At 47.4% G+C, this 25,568-nt stretch overlaps 1 protein-coding gene across 1 annotated transcript in view; it reads left to right on the top strand.

Moving 5' to 3' along the window:
• The window catches only part of itga11a (integrin, alpha 11a), a 231,784-nt gene that overhangs the window by 130,568 nt on the left and 75,648 nt on the right, over positions 1–25,568 (top strand). Inside the window, exons 8-12 of the mRNA XM_072470475.1 lie at positions 1,024–1,174; positions 1,655–1,820; positions 3,067–3,140; positions 23,023–23,167; positions 24,653–24,801. Of these exons, the coding sequence (XP_072326576.1) occupies positions 1,024–1,174; positions 1,655–1,820; positions 3,067–3,140; positions 23,023–23,167; positions 24,653–24,801 (685 nt within the window). The remainder of the gene's footprint in view (positions 1–1,023; positions 1,175–1,654; positions 1,821–3,066; positions 3,141–23,022; positions 23,168–24,652; positions 24,802–25,568) is intronic.

The following is a 25,568-nucleotide window of genomic DNA, read 5'->3' as shown; positions in this document are numbered from 1 at the left end:
GCCTGGGCTTGTCCCTGCTGGCTCCGAACCACTGTAGTATATAATATGTGTATTGTGGTAAACTGCCACTGTATTATATGTAATGTGGTAAACCACTGCCTGCTGGCTCCACCTCCCCCGGGCTCGGAATAAAGGTGGGTAGTCTTCCCCGCTGCCTCAGTTCTGGATCCGAGGCCAGGAGGCTTTCCGTTTAGTTTATTAAAGCCTCAGTTACGTTCACTACTCATCTTGTGTTCATTGATGGCACATCAACACCATCAAACAGTTTTTCACAATCCCCTAAACATCAAACGAGATGAATCACCAGCTCATCCGTTCCTGTTTTTCTTGATGGTAAAGGTTGAGGGTGGAATGTTACCCAAGACAACAACAACTTTCACTTATACACAGTTTCAATAGTAAGACTGTGACCCATCACAGGAGTGTCTTCAAACAAATGTCACAGATAAATGCCAAAAGGCTTGACAAAATATGTAGGAGGGAAGGAGGGAAAAGAGACAGGGAGGCGAATCCCAGAGCGTCGGGCCTAGTCAGCTGAAGGCATGGCCGTCGGTGCTGGAGCAATCAAAATCGAGGTTGCTTCAAAGGCCAGCCTGAATTAGAGGAGCGCAGAGGTCTTAGTGCTTTTTGGGGCTGGATGAGATTACAGCGATTGGGAGGGGATTTGAAAACGAGCATGAGAATTTTAAAATCGAGGAGTTGAGAGAGTGGGAGGCAAAGAAGGCTAGAGAGCACAGGGATGATGGGTGACTGGGACTTGGTGCAAGTTAGATCACAGGCAGCCCAGCCTCGGGTGACCTCAACCTTATATGGGATGGAAGATGAGAGGCCAGCCAATTGGAATAGACAAGCCTAGCATTAACTAACTCTTACTGACATGGGTGAAGAGCTCGAGGGAACTCCCTACTCCTCTCTGAACAGTGTCGTGAGAATCTGACTGCGGATGCAAGCAGTCAGTGCATTGAGTTAACATCCTGTTGGAAGGGTGGCCAGTTTAAAGAGTGTTCTCTTTGTCTCTGTCAGCTCCGAGGCGTTCAGCATTAGAAGAGGTGCAAGAAAAGAAGCCAAGAAGGTGATGATTGTCATAACTGATGGTGAATCACACGACAGCCCACATCTAAAGCAAGTGATTGAGGACAGTGAGCGGGACAACATCACCAGATATGCCATTGCGGTAGGCAAAATAGACAATGTCAAATCCACCCTTAAACATAATCGAGGGAGAGCTCCCTCACTGGGCCAACGCTGCATGACATAATCTTCAACCAAGTGGGGAGTTTCCAGGGTCAAGCCTGGGTTGAGTTGACAAGTTGATGTGTTGCCCAGGACAGCAGTAGGGTTGCTGAATTTTGCATCAACACCCTCGATTTAAGGATGCGGGAAATACTTTGGGTTCCTTGCTTCTGTTTTGTTTCCTATTGCAACAAGTTGCATTTATATAATGCCTTTAGTGTAGAAAAATATTCCACGTTATCCCGTTGAAGAGTGTATTACACGCAGATCTCAACTAAAGTTAAGATTGGGCTCTGCTATGATGCTCTCCGCAATTGAATAGCAAGCCGACACTTGCCAGCTGGCTTAGCCTAGACCTCCTTGGTCTATGGCTTCGAGAGAGGAACAGAGAAGATTCTTTAACCTTCATTTCACTCTATAGGTGCTTGGATATTACAACAGGAGAGGCATTAATCCGAGTCACTTCCTGAAGGAGATCAAATCAATAGCCAGCCACCCAGATGAAAAGCATTTCTTCAACGTCTCTGACGAGTCAGCTCTGAAGGATATCGTGGACGCGCTCGGAGCACGAATATTCAGCTTGGAAGGTAAAGGCTCTTTGGTATCTGTGCGGGATTTTGGTAAACTTTAAAAGAAAAGACAATAATTGCTTTGCTTTTGCAGCTTTCAAAAACCTTTAGACACATGGTGGAACTTCAGGGGTCCACCCAGACCACAGTGATACAAGAAGGCCGCTAGCTCCCAGTTTTTCCAGAATGGGCAGTAAATTCACCCACACCGGCGACGCACACACCTCATGAAGGAATTGTTTTGAAAACCCAAATCTCTTTGCAGCCAATAAAGTACTTTTGAAAACGTAGGGATTTGAGCAGTTGATTTGGGCACAACAAGATCCCAAAATCACGTTGGGAATTGGATCTGTTGTCGGTCAAAGTCCACCAGTGACTCGCCCCGGTGGCCGTCTCCTTCAGCACTGAGATCTTCAGGACTCTTTCTGTCCCCTTTCATATTGACTCCAATCTGGATACTCCCGTGCACATTCCCTGTTGCTGTCAGAGATCCCACCAGGAACCTGAAATGAATGTCTAATGGCACAACATGACTCCCCGGGCCAACCAACTGAGTTGTAGTCATAGCAGCAGATAGAATTCTTTAACTACAGGCCAGAAACATACTAGCTGACAATGTGGCACTGCAGCAGTATAGAATGCACGGACGTTCGGGTTATGATTGTTGGGCCAGTGTAGAGGGAGCTTTACTCCGTATCTGATTCATACTCCACCTGTTCTGGGAGTTTAAAAAATCTATCCATTGACAGGTTGCAGGCGTTGCTGGCCAGGCCTGTGTTGATTGTCAATCCCTTCCTTGAGAAGGTGGTGCTGAGCTCCTTGAACAGCTGCTGTCCATTTTTGCAGGCGCCCCCACAGAACCGTTACGGGAGGGGATGTTCCAACCTTTTGACCCAGCGACAGTGAAGGAAGGGTACTACAGTTCCAAGCCACTTGGCGAGGAGCTTCCAGGTGGTGGTGTTCCCAGGCATCTGCTGCCATTGTCCTTCTAGGTGGTGGAGGTCACGGGTTTGGAAGATACTGTTGAAGGAACCTTGGTTAGTTGCTGCAGTGCATCTTCTAGACTGTACACACGGCTGCCACCGTGTGGCCCTTAATGTTTTTTTTTACACGGTTGAATAAAAATAGAATAGACCCCCCGCACCCCCATTTGCCACTTTGACATCGCTCACGTTGCTTGACGCAAGGGAAGTAAAAGTACTGAATCAGAATAATAGCTGGACATGTTAACATCGATGAACTGTTCGTTCTGTTTTATTCTCAGGGACCAATATCCAGAACGAAACATCATTTCAATTGGAAATGTCACAAGCTGGATTCTCAACACATTTTGTGGAGGTAAGCAAGGGTCAACTCATTTTGCTCGTTCACTCTTCTGACCAGATTAGATACATCTTAGCCTGTCCTCCTGATCGCAGGACGTTCCAAAACACTGAACCGACAATGAAATGGTTTGGAAGCGTAGCTCCTGTTAATACAGCAGCCAAAATGCAGACGGGGATCTCGCACAGACAGCAATGGGGCACAGCGACACGCACAATGAGATGCACACAGCTGATTGCTATCCACCATTTCCTCACTGAAACATCCAAAAGTGGAAAGACAAGTGAGCTTTGGGTGAAACGCTTCCCCTAGGCCTTGTACTAAAAGCCGTTGACACCCACTCTCTGGGGTGAATGTTGGCCCAGTGTCCTCTTCACTGTGGGTACCTGATAGGGGATAGGGTGAGGCGTGTGCTTAAGTAGGATGCCCTTTCAAGGGCCGGTGTAGACTTGATGGGCCGAATGGCCTCCTTCTGCACTGTAAGTTCTATGTGGTCAGGGAACCATATCCAGACAGAGAGAACAGCTTCAGCAAAGGAGGACGGGGCTAAAATATGAATAAACCATGTTACATTGACTTATTAGATCACAAGACCAATATATTCAATGACCTACATATTGGCATCATTGCTGTACATATTCGTGGAAGTCACTCTTTAGAATTTCTGTGATAAAATGCTTGAGAAATCAAACTGTTTTGATTCATTTTTGGCTTTTAATGATTCCAGCAAATTCTTGACTAACAGAATACGTGTTAAACTCATGACATTTAAACTGACCCAACCTTCAATTTATTTTTTTTACAAACTGTACTATTGTGCTCAAAGCTGAAAATAAATCACATCAACGGCTGCAAATCAGCCAAGAAATGTGACCATTCTCCACATTTTCTTTGTGTAAAATCTTCTTGCAGACTATGAGGAAACCTCAGAGGGAGGATCAATCCTCGGGTAACTAACACCTGTGGAAAATAAATATGGGAGAGACCAATTAACACGATCGTTCGCTCCTGACCTCCCCAGAACCAGGGGCACGGGTCTCCCAAAGAATTTCTAAGTGTGGTAGTGAGCGGGAACTCCGCGAGATTCCCGGCACCCGGCCCGGCGAGACCGTCACCGCAATGCACCATTAATTACCCCACTTGAGGAGGCCCCATGGGCTTCACGCCTCAAATGAAGGATCGCCAGCTGATTTGCCGGGACCGCGCTCGCCAACCCCACTAACAAAATAGAGCAGTACTGAAACTGCTCTTGCACAGCCAATCCCACTCAACTGGCAGCCATAGCACCGAGGCAACCGGTACCACGGTTCAGAGACCTGGTGAGGCTCCTGGAGGCGGGTGAGGCCAGGAGGGATGTCCTGTTTCCCCCAGCGTCCCAGAGGCTGATCCGCAGGGCAGCCAGTGCCAACTGGGATAAAGTGACAACGGCCGTCAGCTTGGGCATCGCGACCAGGAGGACCGGCACCCAGGGCCGTAAGACGGTCAAAGACCTACACCGGGCCCGCATGGGTGAATTGGCATTGCCCCCTCCTCCCACGGGCCTGCACCTGGAACCGCCCCCTCCCAGCACCCTGCCGTGCCCTGGCCCGCCCATGCTGCTCCCCCTCTCCCCCCCCCCCTGTTGCTGAACAGACAATTATGGCAGGGAATCCTGCTGCCCGGTCATCTTGCTGGGTTGGTCTGTGTCAAAGTTTACATAGTTCTCCACCAGGGCAAGCAGGGCAACCGTGACCTGTCTGATGCACCTGTGGGGCTGTGGCCTGTGAGATACAACACAGATGGCACATGGGCCACCACCTCGAGCCGCTGTCAACACTGCTGCTACCGTGTTCCCCAGCACCTGGCCGCCTGGCCTGCCGGCAGTACCACGAGGAGAAGTTCATCGGGTTGCACAATACTGTCCAGACCGTTATTATGAGCCATGGTTTAGAGAACACCAAAGTATATCATGGAGCTCACCTGACCCACACCTGGGCAGGGTGCTGGGAGGGGGCGGTTCCAGGTGCAGGCCCGTGGGAGGAGGAGGCAATGCCAATTCACCCATGTGGCCCGGTGTAGGTCTTTGACTGTCTTACGGCCCTGGGTGCCGATCCTCCTGGTCACGATGCCCAAGCTGACGACCGCTGTCACTTTATCCCACTTTACAGGTGTGATGCACAGAGATCTAAAGTATTTTTAAACAAAAACAATGTTTATTCTATCAATCCAGTTAACATTTTATAAACACACAGTAAACATCTTATCAACTACCAATCCTGACCACCTCCCCAAAAGATACAGTACTCTATAGATAACCCTTGATAACTTTCCGAACAACATCCACAAGTTAAACACTTTTAAAATAAAGACTGCAGGTTTAAATTCTCTACAGAAACAGGTATTACTTTGAAATCATCCAGTGATCTTTAGATTGCAGAGAGAGATCATAACATCTTCTTGCTGTGAATGTAGCTCTTCACCTCTGAAAACGAAACCAAAAACACACTACAGCTGCCAGCTCAAAAACAAAGGTGAAAGACAGACAGACAGCTCAGCTCCATCCACACACTGACATCACTGCAGCTATTTGATAAACACCCATTTCTTAAAGGAACATTCACGTGACACCGTGCAATATCTGTAAGGAATTGGGAGAGGGTATTAGACTGACAAACAGCGGTGGCTCCCACCCCAGGACCCTCCATCCCCTATTGAATGCTCTGCCCACGCACACGTAGCCATAGCAGGGCCCCTGGTCACCGGATCCCAGATCATGAACCACTGACACCCGCACAGAACAATATCTAGACCGGGCACCAGTCCCGTCCCCTTTGCACTCACCCACCCTCCAGCCGGGTACATGACCCCCCCTGCTGGGGCCCATCCCTTGGGTGTTCGGGTGTTGGTTGCTGCGAGTGCGGTGTTGCCTCCCGCAGTATTCAGGAACAGTGTCCAGACATCACTGATTAGAATGCAAGGCAATGACTCCCACAGGCTACACGGCCCGCCCACCCATAGGGATCCTCTTGGGATGTGTGAAGTGCTCACTTAACTACGATTGCCAATTCCCGATTCGCAATGGCCTTCAGCCGCACGGCCAGTGGTCGGTGGGGCAGACAGGCAGGGACAAGGGTTGCCCCGGGAACGGGTACACAAGATCCAGGGGTTGGCATAGCGGAACAGCACACTGTTACCCCCCAAACAGAGCACCCCCCTCAAGCACCAACCACTCCCCAAGGCGACCACCGCAGCCTCGGATGACCCCCCCAGTTGGTTGCTCTTCCACACCTCCCTCTGAGCACGGGGGCAGCAAGCCCAGTGCCTCCGGGCACTTTGTCTGTGAGCAAAGATGGCTGCTCACCTCCTCGGCCCCCCACAGATGGGAGGCTGTTGGATATGGGGTGGCTCTCGTTGAGCGCAACAAGGCCACTGAATTGCGCCCTAGGGCTCAGGGCAAATTGGAAACCAGTGACTTCCAAGATCACCCACCTGAACCAGGTTTTAGGTTCGTCAAATGAAATAATCGACGTGTTTCAGGAAGCTGCTGCCACATTCAGCATCAACAGGATATTCTGCATTGACAACTTACTCATCCGGTGATCCTTAAAGAGACAGATGGAGGCCGTTGATGATAAGAAAGTTCATTCTTTTTGGAAATATATCAAACCAGGCACCTTGGCACTGCCAGCCTGGCACTGTGGCAGTGCCAACTGGGTGCCACCTTGGAACTGCTAAGGTGCCCAGGTGGCACTGCCAGCTGGCAGAGGCACGGCCAGGGTGCGATTGGGTCGGGGCTGCCATGCGCAGGCGTTGGGCAGGTTGCAGGCGGGGGCCGGGGATCCTCCCATAGTGCGTTGGGACTTGGGGGGGGGTCGCTACGGGGGCTCCAGAGATTGGGATGGCATTTTTAAATGGCGTCCCGATCTCTCGCTGCATTGAGGCGTTCCTGCGAGCGAAGTTCCTCAGTGCAGGAAACCGGGTTATGTGCGGCCTCTGTGCGTGTTCCCCGGTGACACCCCCTATCTAACCGGGGGTGCGTTTAATACCCTTGTGGCTAAACACGCTCGCTATGGGATCTGTTCCCATTTAGTTAAACCATGCCTGTGATCTGCCCCTGACTAAGCCATGCTGAAGCAGACTGTGACCTTCCCACTCCAATATCCCACAAGGTAATTTAAAAGACTGTTGATATGTCTAACTGACTCTCAGGAAGAAAGGGCACAGCTTGTTTGATTCATCTTCAAAGGGAATTTATAAAATCACAATTTTCCCGGTTCCCAAGGCAAGATGCAAATTTGCGGCTAGCGGAACTGTTTGAATTACGTCTTCGATCATTTGGACCAAGTCATCGAGACACGTGCAGGTGGAATCCTGTGACTGAAGGGCCCCATCTCCAAACCCGAACTTCAATCCAGTGTTGGCTGCCTGGAGATATCTTTTCTGCTCTCAATTTCTCATCCAAAATATGCAGCTGTCCTCCGCCTTCTTGCTTATCTGGAGCCATTGAACACTCTTAGCAGGCAGGAAACAGTGAGGCACTCAGTTTTAAACTGCACTCTCCAAGTTTCCAGACGACTGTCAGTCAGTAATCATTGAAAAAATACAAAACTAAAACAGTACATGCTCGTGACCTGAAATACAAACAGAAAATACTGTAGTGATCTGCATATCTGTATGTATATAAAGGGTTAATGTACAGAAGTAACAGCCGGATAACCACTAGATGGCAGCACTAGAGATGGATATAAAAGGCAAACTCAAGGAGGGTTCCCGCCTCTTCGTGTTTGGAGTGAATGGTGACCAGAGGTAGAGAGAGCTAGCTCAGAGTGCAGGTGTTGTTAATGATAGTTAATCTTGTTAATTTAATCTCTAGTTTAGTTGTTGAAGAGAGAACAAACCCACAGTTTGATTGCTCACGGTACTCAATGAACAGTATTCGCTTTAATTGGAGACTTCGAGCATTAATGAACATTGAGTACAGGATCATCTTGGAAAGAAGCAAATGAGTAATAAGATATTACACAACAAATAATATAACAAATACTCGAAGCATGGACCAGACGATTCGTCATCTGGGGAAGTAAGAGCAAAGTCAGGCTAAAAAAAAGAAAGGCTTTTGAATTGATATCACTGTTGAAATGTTGGAAATGTATCTGGTAACTGATGCACAGCAAACTCTCACAAACAAGAGTGTAATAATAAGCAGATAGTTGGTGTTTTGTGACATTTAGTTACAGAGTAGAAACTAGCCAGGACACCAGAACTCTGAAAACAGTACTGTGTTTTTTTAAATATCCATGTGAGAGTTTCTCAGTTCAACTGAAAGACAATGACATCCAACAATGTAGCTCTCCCTCAGTACTGCACTGGAGTGTCAGCCCTGATTTTGTGCTTGAGTCTCTAGAATGGAACTCGGACTCCTAGCCTTATGACCGAGAGGCAGGAGTGCTTCCCACATCACTCTGAGTTTATTCCTTTCATCAGGACCCTGGTCGGGATCTTTTCTTTTTCTCTTCTTCAAATTGTTTTGTTTCCCAGAGTGGAAGAGTCGATTACCAGGGGGCATAGGTTTAAGGTGCGAGGGGCAAGGTTTAAAGGAGATGTATGAGGCAAGTTTTTTATTATTTCATATGTGCCGCATGTAATACTGAGGTCCAAATTTTCCGAGGAGCTGCCTGGGGTTGTGCTAGTGACGAATGTGATATAAAATAACTGTTTTAGAGATATTAGTTACTGTAATGTAGAGATTCTGGTGAGTTCACAGACAAAGGATTTCAGAACGCATGGCAAAGCAAGGGGGAGGAGTGTCCAGCAAAGGAGGAGAAAATGATGCTGGGTCATAGGGGGCCAGAGGAAGGGATTGGAAGTGAGCCAATTAGGATGTATGGCCAGGTCAGGAGGGGTATAGGATGACCTATGGGAATCGTGTATGTGAAACTTGATGCCATTTGAATGTATTTGCAGAAATCCCTTTGTCTCCTTCTTCATTCGTTTTCCAAGGGTCTAGGAGACTAGTTCTGTGTCCTGTGCCTCTCTGAAATGAATCAGACTTGCAAGTCAAATAAAATAACTAATGCTGTACCTGCAAATCCATCTCGACTTTTATTGAGGCCAGACTGACGGGTAAAGAAATTTATATTTGTCACTAGTAAGGCCAGGAGGCCCAATATCGAGTGTGGCTCACATCCACCCATTTCAAGGCAGGCTGCCCCAAACCAATGTCTGGTCCCATTACATCTCATGTGTGTTCCTTCATCCGAAATCTGGCAATGGACTTGACCTTAGAGTTTTGAGATCCTGTCTTATCTCTTTCCAGGATGCTGGCTTGACCTACAGAGTATTTCTGATGTTTCCTCCTGTTGGCAGGAAAGCATTGACTCAGATTCTTGCTCTTGATTCAGTCAGTGTTAATGGGAATCAGCCACAACGGTGTTAAATGGTGGAGCAGATTCAATGGGCAGTGTGGTCTCTACTCCTCCTCCTATTTCCTATGGATGATGCCCAAATCATCATAACCTCATCAAATAGGACAGACATTTGGAAAGCAAACCTCTCCGACAGATCGAAAGTTGTTAATGTTTTTGTAACGTTTTACTGATGGGCCATTGTGCTGCCACATTGTTGTAGAATGTGCGAAGTCAGGATTCTAACATGGAAGAGCTGTAAGCGTATCAGAGTATTTACTTAAAAGCTAGTTTATTTACAGTACGTACATGGAGAGGGTGGTTACAGATGAGGCACATCTCCCCTCAGGGTTATCTGTCTGCTGCCTACGCTAACTAGCGCATGACTGCCTGATGACAGTGCTACATTATCAGTGCTACATTATGGGTGGCTTGGTCGCACAGAGGTTTGCACTGTTGCTTCACAGCGCCAGGGACCCCGGTTCAATTCCCGGCTTGGGTCACTGTCTGTGCGGAGTCTGCACGTTCTCCCCGTGTCTGCGTGGGTTTCCTCCCACAAGTCCCAAAAGACGTGTTTGTTAGATAATTTGGACATTCTGAATTCTCCCTCTGTGTACACGAACAGACACCGAAATGTGGCGACTAGGGGCTTTTCACAGTAACTTCCTTGCAATGTTAACGTAAGCCTACTTGTGACAATAAAGATAATTGTTATTATTATTATCATGTGCATCATGGATTATCATGCCCATTCCGTTAAACTTTTATACGATACCCGTGCGATATGATTTTGAACCTAGAAGAGCCTTCTACTCTTTGCAGATTTTCCATCCTTCACTCCATCTCTTCTATTCTACTGTTGCCATTTAGTCTTCCTCTGGACCCATGCTTTCATTCTATACTAGTCTCATCATCGCCTCCTTTTGCCTTGAATCACCAACCCTGTTTCATATTTAACCATTCCTGCCCTCCACATCGTCACAGACCGCTCTCTTTTCTCATGTTCAACACTTACTTACAAACTGTCATCGTTAACAATTTCCCAATTCTGAACAAAGGCCACCTCAAACATTAACCCTCTTGAAAGGCACTGCCACGTGTGGCACAGTGGTTAGCACTGCAGCCTCACCGCTCCAGGGACCCAGGTTCAATTCCAGCCTCGGGTGACTGTCCGTGTGGAGTTTGCACTTTCTCCCCCCCCCCCACCCCGTCTGCGTGGGTTTCCTCCGGGTGCTCCGGTTTCCTCCCACAGTCCAAAGGCGTGCAGGTGAGGAGGATTGGCCACGCTAAAATTGCCACTTTGTGTCCAGGAATGCACAGGTTAGGTTAAGGGGTAATTGGGATAAGGGTCAGGGGCGTGGGCTTGGTTGGAGTGTTCTGTCAGAGGGTCGGTGCAGACCCGATGGGCCGAATGGCCTCCTTCTGCACTGTAGGGATTCCATGACCTGCTGAGCACTCACCATTTCCGTCCATTGACTCCTCTACTTAATTTTTGAACCCTATTTTGGCCAATCCCTGACGATGGTCTATCTTGGACAAGGTGACAGCAGGTTAACACATCGTGCCATCTGAATGGATCAGAACGATCCCGTCACCATAATTCTTGAGTTACCACTTCTACTACTTCAGCCTTGCTGTTAACCAGCAGTTTTGGCTCTTCATTTGGCTTTTTCGATTTTTAAGGCCCAGCCAACAGAAATCTTTCTCTGTTGGCCAAATCACAGAGACATTGACTGTTCCAAACCCCCATTTGAAAGAAGAAGAATGGTGGCCAGGGGCCAGCGCACAGAGAAAATAGACATTTATTTAAAGGGAGGTTGTGGGCACTCATTCTCCATCTGCTAATGTTAGCAAGAAGGAAAATTAGGGCCCCCCAGTTTAAAATGTGGCTGGATTGTGTTAATGAGGTGAAAGATCACACGGGTTGTCGTGGCGACCGGTGCCGAATGGCGCCCAGCCGGGCTCTCCTCGGTGACGACGGTAGATTACGGGTGCTGGTTCCATCTGGTGACAGCAGAGTTCTTTGAAAAAATATTTTTATTCTCTTTCTCATTTTCTCCCAAATATACACTCACCAACAGTAAACAATAAGCAGTAACGAATGCAATGACAATCCCCATATCAACAACAACGATCCCATCCTCCCCCCAAACCCCCAAACATTAGCCCGCATGTTCACATAAACAAATAACAAAAAGGAATCCGGAATCACCCATAGTCACCATTAACACACACAGCCCCCCTCCCCCCAACCCTCCCAGCCCCGCCCCGCTAATGTTCGATGTTATCCAATTCTTGAAAGCAGAACGTAGAACATAGAACATAGAACATTACAGCGCAGTACAGGCCCTTCGGCCCTCGATGTTGCGCCGACCTGTGAAACCACTCTAAAGCCCATCTACACTATTCCCTTATCATCCATATGTCTATCCAATGACCATTTGAATGCCCTTAGTGTTGGCGAGTCCACTACTGTTGCAGTCAGGGCATTCCACGCCCTTACTACTCTCTGAGTAAAGAACCTACCTCTGACATCTGTCTTATATCTATCTCCCCTCAATTTAAAGCTATGTCCCCTCGTGCTAGACATCACCATCCGAGGAAAAAGGCTCTCACTGTCCACCCTATCCAATCCTCTGATCATCTTGTATGCCTCAATTAAGTCACCTCTTAACCTTCTTCTCTCTAACGAAAACAGCCTCAAGTCCATCAGCCTTTCCTCATAAGATCTTCCCTCCATACCAGGCAACATTCTGGTAAATCTCCTCTGCACCCTTTCCAATGCTTCCACATCCTTCCTATACTGCGGCGACCAGAATTGCACACAATACTCCAAATGCGGCCGCATCAGAATTTTGTGCAGCTGCAACATGACCTCATGGCTCCGAAACTCAATCCCTCTACCAATAAAAGCTAACACACCGTACGCCTTCTTAACAACCCTCTCAACCTGAGTGGCAACTTTCAGGGATCTATGTACATGGACACTGAGATCTCTCTGCTCATCCACACTGCCAAGAATCTTACCATTAGCCCAGTACTCTGTCTTCCTGTTATTTCTTCCAAAATGAATCACCTCACACTTTTCTGCATTAAACTCCATTTGCCACCTCTCAGCCCAGCACTGCAGCTTATCTATGTCCCTCTGTAACTTGTAACATCCTTCCGCACTGTCCACAACTCCACCGACTTTAGTGTCATCTGTAAATTTACTCACCCATCCTTCTACGCCCTCCTCCAGGTCATTTATAAAAATGACAAACAGCAGTGGCCCCAAAACAGATCCTTGTGGTACACCACTAGTAACTGGACTCCAGTCTGAATACTTCCCATCAACCACCACCCTTTGTCTTCTTCCCGTAACAGCCTCCCCGAACAGGCGCCGGAATGTGGCGACTAGGGGCTTTTCACAGTAACTTCATTGAAACCTACTTGTGACAATAAGCGATTTTCATTTCATTTTTCATTTTCCAGCTAGCCAATTTCTGATCCAAACTGCTAAATCTCCCTGAATCCCATGCTTCCGTATTTTCTGCAGTAGCCTACCGTGGGGAACCTTGTCAAACGCTTTACTGAAATCCATATACACCACATCAACTGCTTTACCCTCATCCACCTGTTTGGTCACCTTCTCAAAGAACTCAATAAGGTTTGTGAGGCACGACCAACCCTTCACAAAACCGTGTTGACTATGTCGATTCAAATTATTCCTTTCCAGATGATTATACACACTATCTCTTATAAACCTTTCCAAGATTTTGCCCACAACAGAAGTAAAAGTGCATAATGAATAACGCCCAGGAATTGTAGAACCTCTCCATCCTTCCCCTCAGTTCACAGTTAACCTTCTCAGGCATCACGAATTCCAACAGGTCCTCCCGCCACGCCAGGGCACAGGGTGGAGAGGTTGCTCTCCAACCCAACAGGATCCGCCTTCGGGCGACCAACAAGGCAAAGGCTCCAACATCTGCCTCCGCGCTCGTTTCCAACCCCGGCTGGTCCGACACATGGAATATGGCCTCCCGAGGGCCCGGGTCGAGTTTCACGTGCACCACTTTTGAGATTACCCTAAAAACCTCCTTCCAGTAATCCTCCAGCTTTGGCCAGGAAAACATATGAACGTGATTCGCGGGGCCCCTCCTGCAACGTTCACACACATCTTCTACCCCCTCAAAGAACCGGCTCATCCTCGCCCTCGTGAGTTGTGCTCTATACATCACCTTCAGCTGTGTCAGCCCCAACATCACCCACAAGGTGGAGGCATTCACTCTCCAGAGCACCTCACACCAGAACCCCTCCTCCATATCCTCTCCCAACTCTTCCTCCCACTTTGCTTTGATGCCTTCCAGTGGCGCCTTCTCCTCTTCCAAAATAGCCCCATAAACCGCCGACACTACCCCCTTATTCAGTTCCCCCGTCATCAGCACCTTCTCCAGCAATGTGGAGACCAGCTCCACCGGGAAGCTCTGTATCTCCTTCCTGGCAAAACCGCAAACCTGCATGTATCTAAACACTTCCCCCCACTCCAGCCCATACTTCGCTCCCAGCTCCTTCAATCCTGCAAACCGACCTCCAAGAAACAAATCTTTTAATGTCTTAATCCCCTTCTCCTCCCATCTCCGAAAATTTCCGTCCCACTTCCCTGGCTCAAATCTGTGGTTCCCCCGAATGGTGTCGACTGAGTTTTTATCCCATTTAACTCTGCAAATCTGGGTCTTGCCCATTGTCAGTGGGATCCAAATCACAACATCTCGCGAGACCTTGTTCGATCTCGTGAGGCGTAATGACCATTGGGAATGCCGGGAGAGGGAATCTAACCTTGGGATTGAACTTGCTACATTTTGGACTGTGCAGTTCAAACCACATGTGGTTCAGGTCAGGTGGGGTCAAGAGTCAAGGGATTGGCGGAATAGATTGGCGCAATCAGCAAGGGTAACAACTAGTCAGGCGCTGCTCCACGCCAGTCACCCAGCTGAACTGTCCAGGTGAGCTATCGTTTTTTAAATTTTACTAAATTGGCACATACTATAGGAGAGACAGTGCCGTAGTGTTGTCACTCAACTAGGAACCAGAGACCCAGGGTGTAATGCTCTGGGGACCCGGGTTCAAATCCCACCAGGGCAGATGGTGAAATGTCAATTCAGGAAAAATCTGGAATTAAAAGTCTAATGATGACCGTTAAACCATTGTCGATTGTGGTTAAAAAATCTTTCTGGTTCAGGGAAGGAAATCTGTTGTCCTTACCTGGTCTGGCCTACATGTGACTCCAGATCCACAGCAATGTGGTTGATGCTTAATTGGTCTCAGGGATGAGCAATAAATGCTGCCCAGTCAGCAACGCCCACATCCCGTGAGCGATTTTCAAAAATACTAACAATGTCCGGTTTTTGGACAGCCGGATTTTAGACGCGGCAATTTTTGCAAATATATTTTTCTCCCCTCTTCGATACCTCCTTACATCCTCTCTCCTGGGTTTGAAGTGACTCCTGTTTCCTGTGTCCCTTCACAAACCATTTTAAATAAAGAAATAGGCTGTGCGTTTGGCTGCAATCGCACGCCCCAGATTCCTTAAAGCACTCGAGCAGGATCTGCAATCCCGCTCCCATGTGACCCGGCCCAGTGCACAATAATCTTCTGTTTTATTCAATCATAAATGTCTTGCTAAAGTAAAAAAACAAGAGGATGAGACCGTTTGCCATATTTATTGAAGGTTTGTGATGACATGGCTTTGCTTTTTGGCCACTTCCCTCAGCTCAAACGCCAGGACAGCGAGACCCTGTTTGCAAGGCCAACTTACTTTTTCAAGGAAAAGAACATCTTTAATCAGGCTACCTATTGGGAGTTCAGATCCTTAAAATGCAGATTGTGGAAGAAGAATTGTCAATTTGGCACATTTTCCATGCATGCAGGAATATTTTGAATCCAAGCAACACTGAAGGATTCTTTTAAAATATGCATCGCTACTTTAAAAAAAAGCATTGGTGCTGGATTCTCCGTTCCCCGGGCGTGTGTTTCCCGGCAACGCGACACTCACTGGCAGTGGGATTCTCTACTCCCGCCGCTGTCGCTGGGATTTCCCATTGGAACCGCCCCACGCCACCGGGAAACCCACGGGCGGAAATGCGTTGCTGGCGGGAACAGAGAACCCCAAAAGCTGGAGAACTCTGGCCTACGTGTCGCGCTCAGTAAAATGGATTCCCAGAACTGGAAAAGTGAACAGAATCAAAGATTTATTGATTTAAAAGCATACTTGGAACAAATTCAGCAAAAGAAACTTTGGTATATAGTTCTTTCTGATTTTGCAACTTTTTAAAAGGGAAATTGGATATTTTTCTTTGGATTTGCACCGCAGAAATTGACTTTGAAGAACGGAGTGTTGGCTGGTTTGCTGGTGTCACTGTGCCCAGTCATTCACACATTCCTGGCTTGTTTGCCATTCTGCTGTGGCTGATTCCTATTCTCTGTCGCAAAGGGAAATGATTTGCTTCCCCCATATTTTCAATAGTGCTTGCTGACCAACATTGACAATGCTTCCATTGTAAAACTTGCATCCTTGTTTTCTAATGTCTCTGACGCCTCCATCCGCCCTCTCTCTGTGATTTGCTCCAGACCCACAACTCTGTAAGACCCCTATGCTCCTCCCATTCCGGGTTCTTGCGAATCCCCGACCTTAATCAATCTACCGTTGATAACCGTGCCTTCTGATACCTGTGCCCTCTCTACCCCCCCCCCCCCCCCCACCCCCCTGCCAATCTCGCCTCCCTTAGGTGTGATCCTTAAAACCTATATTATTGACCAATCTGTCCAAATAGGAATATAGGAATAAAATAAAAGCAAATTACTGCGGATGCTGGAATCTGAAACAAAAACAGAGAATACTGGGCAACCTCAGCAGGTCTGACAGCATCTGAGGAGAGAGAAGGAAGCTAATGTTTCGAGTCTGGGTGACTCTTTGTCAAAGCTTTGGAAACATTAGCTCCCTTTTCTCTACATAGGAACAGGAGTAGGCCATTCAGCCCCTCAAGCCTGTCCCACCATTCAGCGAGATAAAGTCATGGAGTCATTGATGTTTACAGCATGGAAACAGGCCCTTCGGCCCAGCTTGTCCATGTCGCCCAGTTTCTATCACTAAGCTAGTCCCACTTGCCCGCATTTGGCCCATATCCCTCTATACCCACCCTGCCCATGTAACTGTCTAACTATTTTTTAAAGGAAAACAATGGACCCGCCTCTACCACTGCCTCTGGCAGCTCAGTCCAGATGCTCACCACCCTCTGTGTGAAACAATTTCTCCTCTGGCCTATTTTGTATCTCCCCCCTCTCACCTTAAACCTACGCCCTCTAGTTCTAGACTCCTCTACCTTTGGGAAAAGATGTTGACCATCTACCTTATCTATGCTCCTCATTATTTTATAGACCTCTATAAGATCACCCCTAAGCCTCCTACGCACCAGGGAAAAAAGTCCCAGCCTATCCAGCCTCTCCTGAAAACTCAGACCATCAAGTCCTGGTAGCATCCTCGTAAATCTCCTCTGCACTCTTTCTAGTTTAACAATATCCTTCCTATAATAGGGTGACCAGAACTGAACATCGTATCCCATGTGTGGTCTTACCAATATCTTGTACAACTTCAGTAAGAAGTCTTACAACACCAGGTTAAAGTCCAACAGGTTTGTTTCAAACACTAGCTTTCGGAGCACTGCTCTTTCCTCAGGTGAATGGAGCAGTGCTCCGAAAGCTAGTGTTTGAAACAAACCTGTTGGACTTTAACCTGGTGTTGTAAGACTTCTTTCTGTAACTCTGCCCAACTCCCTACCATTAACTGAGTAGGTCCTGCCCTGATTTGATCTACCAAAATGCATCACCTCACATTTATCCAAATTAAACTCCATCTGCCATTCATCGGCCCTCTGGCCCAATTGGTCAAGATCCTGTTGCAAATTTATATAACCTGCTTCACTATCCACCATGCCACCAATCTTGGTGTCATCTGCAAACTTACTAACCATGCCTCCTACATTCTCATCCAAATCATTAATATATATAACAAATAACAGTGGACCCAGCACCGATCCCTGAGGCACACCCCTGGTCACAGGCCTCCAGTTTGAAAAACAACCCTCCACAACCACCCTTTGGCTTCGGTCCCCAAGCCAATTTTGTATCCAATTGGCTACCTCACCCTGGATTCCGTGAGATTTAACCTTTTGCAACAATCTACCATGCGGTATCTTGTCAAAGACCTTGCTAAAGTCCATGTAGACAACGTCAACTGCACTGCCTCATCTACCCTCTTGCTTACGCCTTCAACAAACTCAATCAAATCACGTGAGACATGACTTTCCCCTTACAAAGCTATGCTGACTTTCCCTAATTAGCCTTTGCCTGTCTAAATGCCTGTAGATCCTGTCCCTCAGAATACCTTCTCACAATTTGCCCACTATAGAAGTAAGGCTAACCGGTTTGTAGTTCCCAGGCTTACCCCTACAGCCCTTCTTAAGCAAGGGCACAACATTTGGGCAGCACGTTAGTAGTGTGGCTCCACAGAGCCAGGGTCCCAGGTTCGATTCCCACTTGGGTCACTGTCTGTGCGGAGTCTGCACGTTCTCCCCGTGTCTGCGTGGGTTTCCTCCGGGTGCTCCGGTTTCCTCCCACAGTCCAAAGATGTGGGCAAAAAAATGAAAATGAAAATTGCTTATTGTCACAAGTAGGCTTCAAATGAAGTTACTGTGAAAAGTCCCGAGTCGCCACATTCCGGCGCCTGTTCGGGGAGGCTGGTATGGGAATTGAACCGTCCTGCTGGCCTGCCTTGGTCTGCTTTCAAAGCCAGCGATTTAGCCCTGTGCTAAACCAGCCCCTTGTGCAGGTTAGGTGGATTGACGATGCAAAATTGCCCTGAGGTTAGATGGGGTTACAGGGATAGGGTAGAGGTGTGGGCTTAAGTAGGGTGCTCTTTTGAAAAGCCGGTGCAGACTCGATGGGTCGAATGACCTCCTTCTGCACTGTAAATTCTATGATGATCTATGATTTGCTACCCTCCAATCTTCAGCCACCTCTCCTATGGCTGTCAATGATTCAAATATCTCAGCTAGGGGGTCGGCAATTTCCTCCCTAGCCTCCCACAATGTCCTGGGATACATTTCATAATGTCCCAGGGATTTATCTATCTTGATGCGCTTTAATACCTCCAGCACCTCCTTCTCTGAAATATGTACGCTCCTCAAGACATCACTTTTTATTTCCCCAATTTTCCTAGCATTTGTGCCTTTCTCAACAGTAAATACTGATGTGAAATATTAATTTAGGACCTCTCCCATCCCTTGTGGATCTGCACATACATGACCTTGTTTATCCTGAAGAGGCCCGACCCTCTCCCTAGTCACCCTTTTACCCTTTATGTATCTGTAAAAGCTCTTTGGGTTTTCCTTTGCCTTATCTGCCAAGACAATCTTATGTCCCCTTTTTGCCCTCCTGATTTCTCTCTTAACTCTACTCTGACAAGCCCTATACACTTCAAGGGATCCACTTGATCCCAGCTGCCTCAGCATGTCATATGCCTCCTTCTTCCTTTTGACCATGGCCTAAATATCCCGAGTCATCCAGGGTTCCCTCCTTCTACCAGCCTTACCCTTCACTCTAAGAGGAATGTGCCCACCCTGAACCCTAGTTAACACCTTTCTGAAAGACTCCCACTTACCAGCTGTCCCCTTTCCTGCAAATAGTATTCCCAATCAACTTTTGAAAGATCCCTCTAACACCCTCGAAATTGGCCTTGCCCCAATGTACAATTTGAACTTTTGGGCCAGAACTCTCATTCTCCATAGCTATCTTAAAACTATTGGAATTATGGTCACTGGTCCCAAAGTGATCCCACACTTGTCAGAGGTAGGTTCTTTACCCAGAGAGTAGTGGGGGCATGGAATGCATTGCCTGTGGAAGTAGTTGAGTCGGAAACATTACGGACCTTCAAGCAGCTATTGGATAGGTACATGGATTACGGTAAAATGATATAGTGTAGATTTATTTGTTCTTAAGGGCAGCACGGTAGCATTGTGGATAGCACAATTGCTTCACAGCTCCAGGGTCCCAGGTTTGATTCCGGCTTGGGTCACTGTCTGTGCGGAGTCTGCACATCCTCCCCGTGTCTGCGTGGGTTTCCTCCGGGTGCTCCGGTTTCCTCCCACAGTCCAAAGATGTGCAGGTTAGGTGGATTGGCCATGATAAATTGCCCTTAGTGTCCAAAATTGCCCTTAGTGTTGGGCGGAGGTGTTGACTTTGGGTAGGGTACTCTTTCCAAGAGCTGGTACAGACTCAATGGGCCGAATGGCCTCCTTCTGCACTGTAAATTCAATGATAATCTATGATAAATCTAGGACAAAGGTTCAGCACAACATCGTGGGCCGAAGGGCCTGTTCTGTGCTGTATTTTTCTATGTTCTATGTTCCGTCACCTGCCCTTCCTTATTCCGCAACAGGAGGTCAAGTTTTGCCCCCTCTCTGTTCGGGCCATCCACATATTGAATGAGGAATTCATCCTGAATACACTCAACAAATTTCTCTCCATCCAAACCCCTAGTGCTATGGCTGTCCCAATTAATGTTGGGAAAGTTAAAGTTCCCAACTATTACCACCCTATTGTTCCGACAGCTATGTGTAATCTCTTTACAGATTTGGTCCTCAATACCCACTGACTATTTGAGGGCCTATAGTACAGACCTATCAAAGTGATCTCACCCTTCTTGTTTTTCAGTTCTACCCATATTGACTCAGTGGGCGAACCCTTGGATGTATCCTCTCTCTGTACTGCCAAGTACGAAGTCTTACAACACCAGGTTAAAGTCCAACAGGTTTGTTTCGGATCACTAGCTTTCGGAGCACTGCTCCTTCCTCGGGTGAATGGAGCAGTGCTCCAAAAGCTAGTGATTTGAAACAAACCTGTTGGACTTCTCATTGTGCTCGCCCCAGTCCAACGCCGGCATCTCCACATCATGTACTGCCATGATGCTGCCCCTAATCAAAAACGCAACTCCTCCTCCTCTCTTACTTCTTGTTCTATCTTTCCTATAGCATCTGTACCCCGGAACATTGCGCTGCCAGTCCTACCCTCCTTTAGCCATGTTTCAGTAATAGCTATAATATCCCCGTCCCATGTACCTATCCATGCCCTGAGTTCATCTGCCTTGCCCATTAGCCATCTTGCATTGAAATAAATGCAGTTCAATCTGTTTCTCTGCCTACCATTTTTCTCCTTAGTGACTTTTGTTTCTATCCTCTCTTTACTACCCTCCTGCATTGGTTCCCATCCCCCTGCCACATTAGTTTAAACCCTCCCCAACAGCATTTGCAAACAACCCCCTAGGACATTGGTTCCAGTCCTGCCCAGTTGTAGACCATCTGATTTGTAATGGTCCCACCTTTCCCAGAACCGGTTCCAATGTCCCAAAAATCTGAATCAATCCCTCCTGCACCATCTCTCAAGTCATGCATTCATTCTGTCTATCCTGCCATTCCTACTCTGACTAGCACATGGCACTGGTAGCAATCCCGAGATTACTACCATTGAGGTCCTACTTTTGAGTTTAGCTTCTAACTCCCTAAATTCAGCATGTAGGACATCATCCCGTTTTTTAATCTATATCGTTGGCGCCCATATGCACCACGACTGTTCACCCTCCCCCTTTAGAATGTCCTGCAGCCGCTCTGAGACATCCAAGACCCTTGCACCTGGGAAGCAACATACATTCCTGGAGTCTCATTTGCGTCCACAGAAACGCCTGTCTACTCCCCTTACAATCGAATCCCCTATCACTATTGCTCTACCACTCTTTTTCTGCTCTCCTGTGTAGCAGAGCCAGCCATGGTGCCATGAACCTGGCTGCTGCCTTCCCCTGGTGAGCCATCACGCTCAACAGTATCCAAAACGGTATACCTGTTTTGGAGAGAGATGACCGCAGGGGACCCCTGCACTGTCTTCCTACTCTTCCTCTGTCTGATGGTCACCCATTTCCTATCTCCCTCAGTACTCTTTATCTGCAGTGTGACCAACTCGCTAAACGTGCTATCCATGGCTCCCTCAGCATCGTGGATGCTTCAAAGTGAGTCCATCCGCAGTTCCAGAGCCATCAAGCGGTCTAACAGATGCTGCAGCTGGACACACTTCTTGCATGTGAAGGAGCCAGGGACAATGGACGTATCCCTGAACTCCCACATCGCACAAGAGGAGCATGACATGGGTCTGGGATCTCCTGCCATATCTTAAACTTCAGGTTAACAAATACAACTACAATTCCAAAAACCAAAAAAAAACAGATCATGGATGATCTGTGGCCTAACTCCACATAACTGCCTTTGGCTCTTATCCCTTAAGATCTTTGCCTAACAAAAATCCATCTATCTCAGATTTAAAATTAATAACTGTTCCAGCTTCAACTTCCATTTGTGGGAGAGACTTCCAAACCTCTACCTCCCTTTGAATGAAGAGGTTCTTCTCAACATCTCTCTTGAAATGTCTAGCCCTAATTTGCACATTCTGCCCCCTAGTTTTAGAATCTCCAACCAGTGGAAATAGTTTATCCTTATCTATCCCTCTGTCTTTCCCTGTTAATATCTTGAAGACTTCAATTAGATCACCCCTTAACCTTCGAAATTTGTGTAATCTGATTTGTAACCCCTCGTAACTCAACCCCTGTAGTCCAGGTATCATTATTGTCAACCTACGTTGCACTCCCTCCAAGGCCAAAATATCCTTCCTAAGGTGCGGTGCCCAGAACTGCTCACAGTGACTTCAAGTGGGGTCTAACCAGGGTTTTGGAAAGCTGCAGCATAACCCCTGTGACTTTATACTCCAATCCAGCATTCCATTAGCCTTTTTGATTATTTTTTGCCCTTGTTCCCGGCATTTTAAGGACCTATGCACCTGAACGCCCAAGTCTCTTTGGACATATACTATGCTTAATCTCTTCCCATTTAAAAAGTACCCTGCTCTATCCTTTTTGGTCTAAAATGGATAACCTCACACTTGTGTACATTGAATTCCATCTGCTACAATTTGCCCATTCACCTAGTCTGTCAATATTTCCTTACAATTTTCTGCTATCATCTAGACTGTCTACAATGCCGCCTAACTTTGTATCATCTGAAAATTCGGATATATGACTTTCTTTGCCATCATCCAAGTCGTAAATGAATAGTGTGAAGAACTGAGGCATCAACACAGATCCCTGTGGTACACCACTAGTCACCTCCTGCCAATTAGAGTACTCATCCATTATCTCCACTCTCTATTGCCTGCTACTCAAACGATTTCCTAACCATGTCAATAATTTGCCCTCAACCCCGTGGGCTTCCACTTTAGCTAACAGTCTCTTTTGTGGGACTTCATCTGCTCATGAGGCTCAGTGTCAGATTTTGCTTTGTGACGCACCTCTGGATGTTTTGCTATGTTAAAGGTGCAAGAGAATGCAAGTTGTTGCTGTGTTACTTATGACCTCAGTTGTTTCCACCTCCCACATGCAGGATGGGATACTACTTGGCGCTGTGGGGGCCTATGATTGGACAGGCGCTGTCTTAAAACAAACCAGTCACGGCCGCGTTATCCCTCCCAAGGACGCCTACATGAAGGAATTTCCAAAGGAACTGAAGAACCATGGGGCCTACCTTGGTAAGTGCAGTCATCTGCCATTGCAATTGTCACGACTCTTCAAGTGTAACTTGCTCTGTGAAGGCCATGGTGACTTTCTGATATCTGGGACTAGCGTTATGGAAATACTGGTATCGGAGCAGAGCATGTGGTTAATCGTCAATGGCACTGTCTGTTGCAGGAGGCCTCGTATAAAGGGGCATTGTCACCCTTGTAAGTTAGTGTTCAGACAAGCCTTTGCAGCTTGGTTTATACTCGCGACATGCAATGGCGCCATTTAAATTAGAGTCACAATCATGCTTCGGAGTAATATTGTCGAACTGGGTAACAATGAAAATAACCTGGGTCTTTCGAGAGCAAACCTTGCCTCAATAGCAACACCTTTCACAACCTCAGTTTCATTTTCATGAAGGGCTTTTGGAGTGTAGTCACTGTCCTAATGTAGGAAATCGTAGTGGGCTTGGAATCAGGAACAGTCTGCTCCATTATAATACACGGGAATGTGGGGGGATCTGGTTCCATCTGTCGATTTCCCCATATGGGAGGAAGAAACGGGATGTAACAGTAAAAGAGTTTATCCATTGGAATTGTGTGCAGCACAAATGGAAAAGGTCCATATCTTGTTCTGCGGCCGGCCTGCCCCATTTGGCGGAATCAAAAACCAAAGAACCAATTTTGTGACATTCAAGGCACGTCTGCAGTGGGCCAGCCCAGCCTGCACGATGGGCCGAGTGGCTTCCTTTTGTGATGGAACCAGTCCACGATTCAGGCTGCATCTGTTGAGAGAGCATGAGTCAGTATTGCGGACACACGATTTAGCCCTGCCTGCCTTTAACTGGAGTTTATTGCTGGGGGTAATCTGCATTCTTTACGCGCATCATAGATCTGAAACCAGGAAGCTTCAGACGTGACCTTGTCGCACGACGGTTGTTAAATGTAGTTTCTTTCCCTCGAGATTTATTTCGATTCTATCATAACATTCCTCGTTAATTAGCAGAATGTTGTCAAGTGCCTAATAGAGAAACAATGTTCTGAAGCCCCAGTGATGTGGCCAATTTGGAGAGTCATTAAAAAGCTTAAGTTCCACGATTATGATTTGAAACATGTGAGCTTTGTTCTGTGGGAAACACAGCAGCCAGTCGGGTGCACAGTAAGATCCCAGAAGCAGTAAAGAGATTTAGACCATCTTTTTTCACTGTTGGCTGGGAGATAAATGCGGAGGGGAAGGCGGGGGGGGGGGAGTGGGAGGTTCCCTCCCTTGCTTTGCTTTGAATAGTGATCGATTATGCACCCCTGAGTGAGCCGACAGTCTCTCGGCGTTCAGTCTTGTCCGAGTGACAGCAGCTCCGACAGTGCGGCACCCCCTCAATACTACACCAGGTGGCCTGCGCAAATCTCCCAAGAGTGGGGCCTGGAACCCGCCAAACACCTGACTCAGTGGAAATTAAGGTGAAATTAAACTTTAGTACCCAGGAGACCCTTGTTACTCTGTACTTTATCTTCCAGGTTACACCATCACTTCGGTGATGACAAAATCAGGTCAAAGGTGGTACGTGTCAGGCGCTCCCAGGTTCAACCACACCGGGAAAGTGATTATATTCACAATGAAGAACAGCGGAAGTGTCACAATTGAGCAGTCGCTGAAGGGGCAGCAGGTTAGTGAAGCTTGCTGAATCCACGCTGAAGATATGCAAGCGTCCCACGTCTGCCTCTCTACACATGTGCAGGACAGATGTGGAGCACATGCGTGCAAGTCCTTTCCCAAAGACATGCCTGCATCTGTGCGCAGTCTGCATTGTTATGGGACAAGTGTTATTGGGCTCATCAACAGCTCAGATCGCAACCGCCTCGCTGTTGTGGGTGACACCCAGATTATTGCCGTCTGCCACCTCTGTTTCAAAAGGTTGGCAGCAACCTGCTTAAACTTACAAATGGTTGGGTGGGGGGTGGGGGGAATCAGCCTGCGAGCATTGCCAGGAAGCTGCAGGCTGAGATGCCTTACTGTTAAATCATGGGATGGCTGGAGAAATTGGAAAAATTCTCTCCCTTTTTTTGCTGAATAAGAAATTACATGCAACAGTCTTTCTTCAAGAGGATTGATTCATTCCCTCTCGCCACCTTCTACATTTTATTTTCCCTTGATGTTTTCTAATCATTAATCCATTCATGTGCCCAGGCAGTTCTGTCTGAAGCTCCGGCTGAAAGGCAGTTCAAATATGGGGCTAATTAAGTTCGACTGTCTCTGCACTCTCTTAATTCTCAGGCCTTCCTGCCTTCTGGCCTTGTGCACTATCTGTCTATTCTCGTCATTGTGCCCAAAGACTGGACTGAGTGCTACATTACTGGTCTAAGCATTCCCTGCTACAATTTCCCGCTGATCTCCGTCTGTGTACAGAAAGGCAGAGGCAGCAACTTGATGGCT

Source organism: Scyliorhinus torazame, chromosome 12, assembly GCF_047496885.1.
Source record: "Scyliorhinus torazame isolate Kashiwa2021f chromosome 12, sScyTor2.1, whole genome shotgun sequence".
Classification (NCBI taxonomy): Eukaryota; Metazoa; Chordata; class Chondrichthyes; order Carcharhiniformes; family Scyliorhinidae; genus Scyliorhinus; species Scyliorhinus torazame.
The sequence above is the reverse complement of the archived record's forward strand: the minus strand, read 5'-3'. Positions and strand labels throughout refer to the sequence as shown.